This window comes from Cyprinodon variegatus, unplaced genomic scaffold, assembly GCF_000732505.1.
Source record: "Cyprinodon variegatus isolate N-32 unplaced genomic scaffold, C_variegatus-1.0 Scaffold3030, whole genome shotgun sequence".
Taxonomy (NCBI): Eukaryota; Metazoa; Chordata; class Actinopteri; order Cyprinodontiformes; family Cyprinodontidae; genus Cyprinodon; species Cyprinodon variegatus.
In genome coordinates, this window is record NW_015153483.1 from 5,326 (window position 1) to 6,506 (window position 1,181).

At 43.1% G+C, this 1,181-nt stretch overlaps 1 protein-coding gene across 1 annotated transcript in view; it reads right to left on the reverse strand.

The window, feature by feature from the left end:
• LOC107081135 overlaps nt 1–1,181 on the reverse strand; it is a 4,631-nt gene extending 3,450 nt beyond the window's left edge. Inside the window, exons 1-2 of the mRNA XM_015369342.1 lie at nt 1,067–1,181; nt 51–774 (exon numbers count right to left, since the gene is read on the reverse strand). Coding sequence (XP_015224828.1) covers nt 51–760 — 710 coding nt within the window. The 5' untranslated portion in view covers nt 761–774; nt 1,067–1,181. The remainder of the gene's footprint in view (nt 1–50; nt 775–1,066) is intronic.

Sequence of the window (1,181 nt, forward strand, 5' to 3'; positions counted from 1 at the left end):
TGGTACTTAGGACAGAAACAAAAAAAGAACCCATTAAATAAAACACAAACCTCAGCTTGGTGCGGAAGTTCATCATTTTTATCTTCAAGTAATGCTTCCAGCCACAGTATCCAGTTCGTGTTACTTTTTCCAGTAAACATGGATGGGACTGTATCAGACTCTTTGCCACTTCCTCTAAATGCCCATCGCCTGGGTAAGCTGTGTACTTTATTATTTCCTCAGCTAAGCCTTCAAGGATATCCGAGCGTACTTTTGGTGTAGGACACAGGACAGTTCCGTGTGCCTTGAACTCATCATTTCCTTTCTGGAGCATAATCTCAGCACAGGATGAGAAGCGGGGCACGACAAAGGGTTTAGGCCAGGAGCAGGATCGGGTCTCAGGCGATGACAAGATGATGGTATCATTGCTGGAGTAGGAGTCTGAATCACTTGGTTCTTGTGATGAAGAGCTGGAAGGAGTACCTGACATTGTGCCGCCGGAATCTTCTGTGAGTGTAGCAGACCTAATTGTCTCACATGGTATGTACACCACTTTCAAAGTCCCTTTATCTTCAAGTTCTGATGTTGACAAGAGATTCATGAACTGATTATCCATGTCTTTGTCTTTGTACTGAAGTCTGAACTGCTCAGTCACTTCAAAGAAAGTCTTGATTTTAAGAGCCAAGTCCTCCACAGTTCTTGGTATTCCGGATTCAATGGTGAGTTTTCTTGCATCCTCTTCACCTCCAAAGAGGACTCTGAAGGTTACTCGTGCATCCATCCTGCTTTGCTAATCTAAGGTGGATCCAGAAATATAGAGTAGACAGGTATTAGTCTTGTTATTTAAATATCAAATCACTCAGACAGAGTACATGATCAGGACACAGTCATTGCCTAGATCTGATGGGAGGAAGTTAGTAGAAAGAAGACTAGGAAATTTAGGTGGTCAGTAGAGGCGGAGACTGGGAGAGTGAGAAGGTCAGTAGAGAGCAGACATAAGTACAGAGAGGTACGTTTATGTGGTGGACTAAAACTAAATTTGTTACTGAATAATTTTATATGGCACTGTAAATTATCAAAATCAAACCTGTAATGACGATGTGGCTCTTCAGGGTCACCATACGTCTGGATCCGACTGTGTAGGCCACAAGTGGACAGTAATCTGTCAGCTCCTCAACTTGAACAAGGGCAACCTCTCTTCC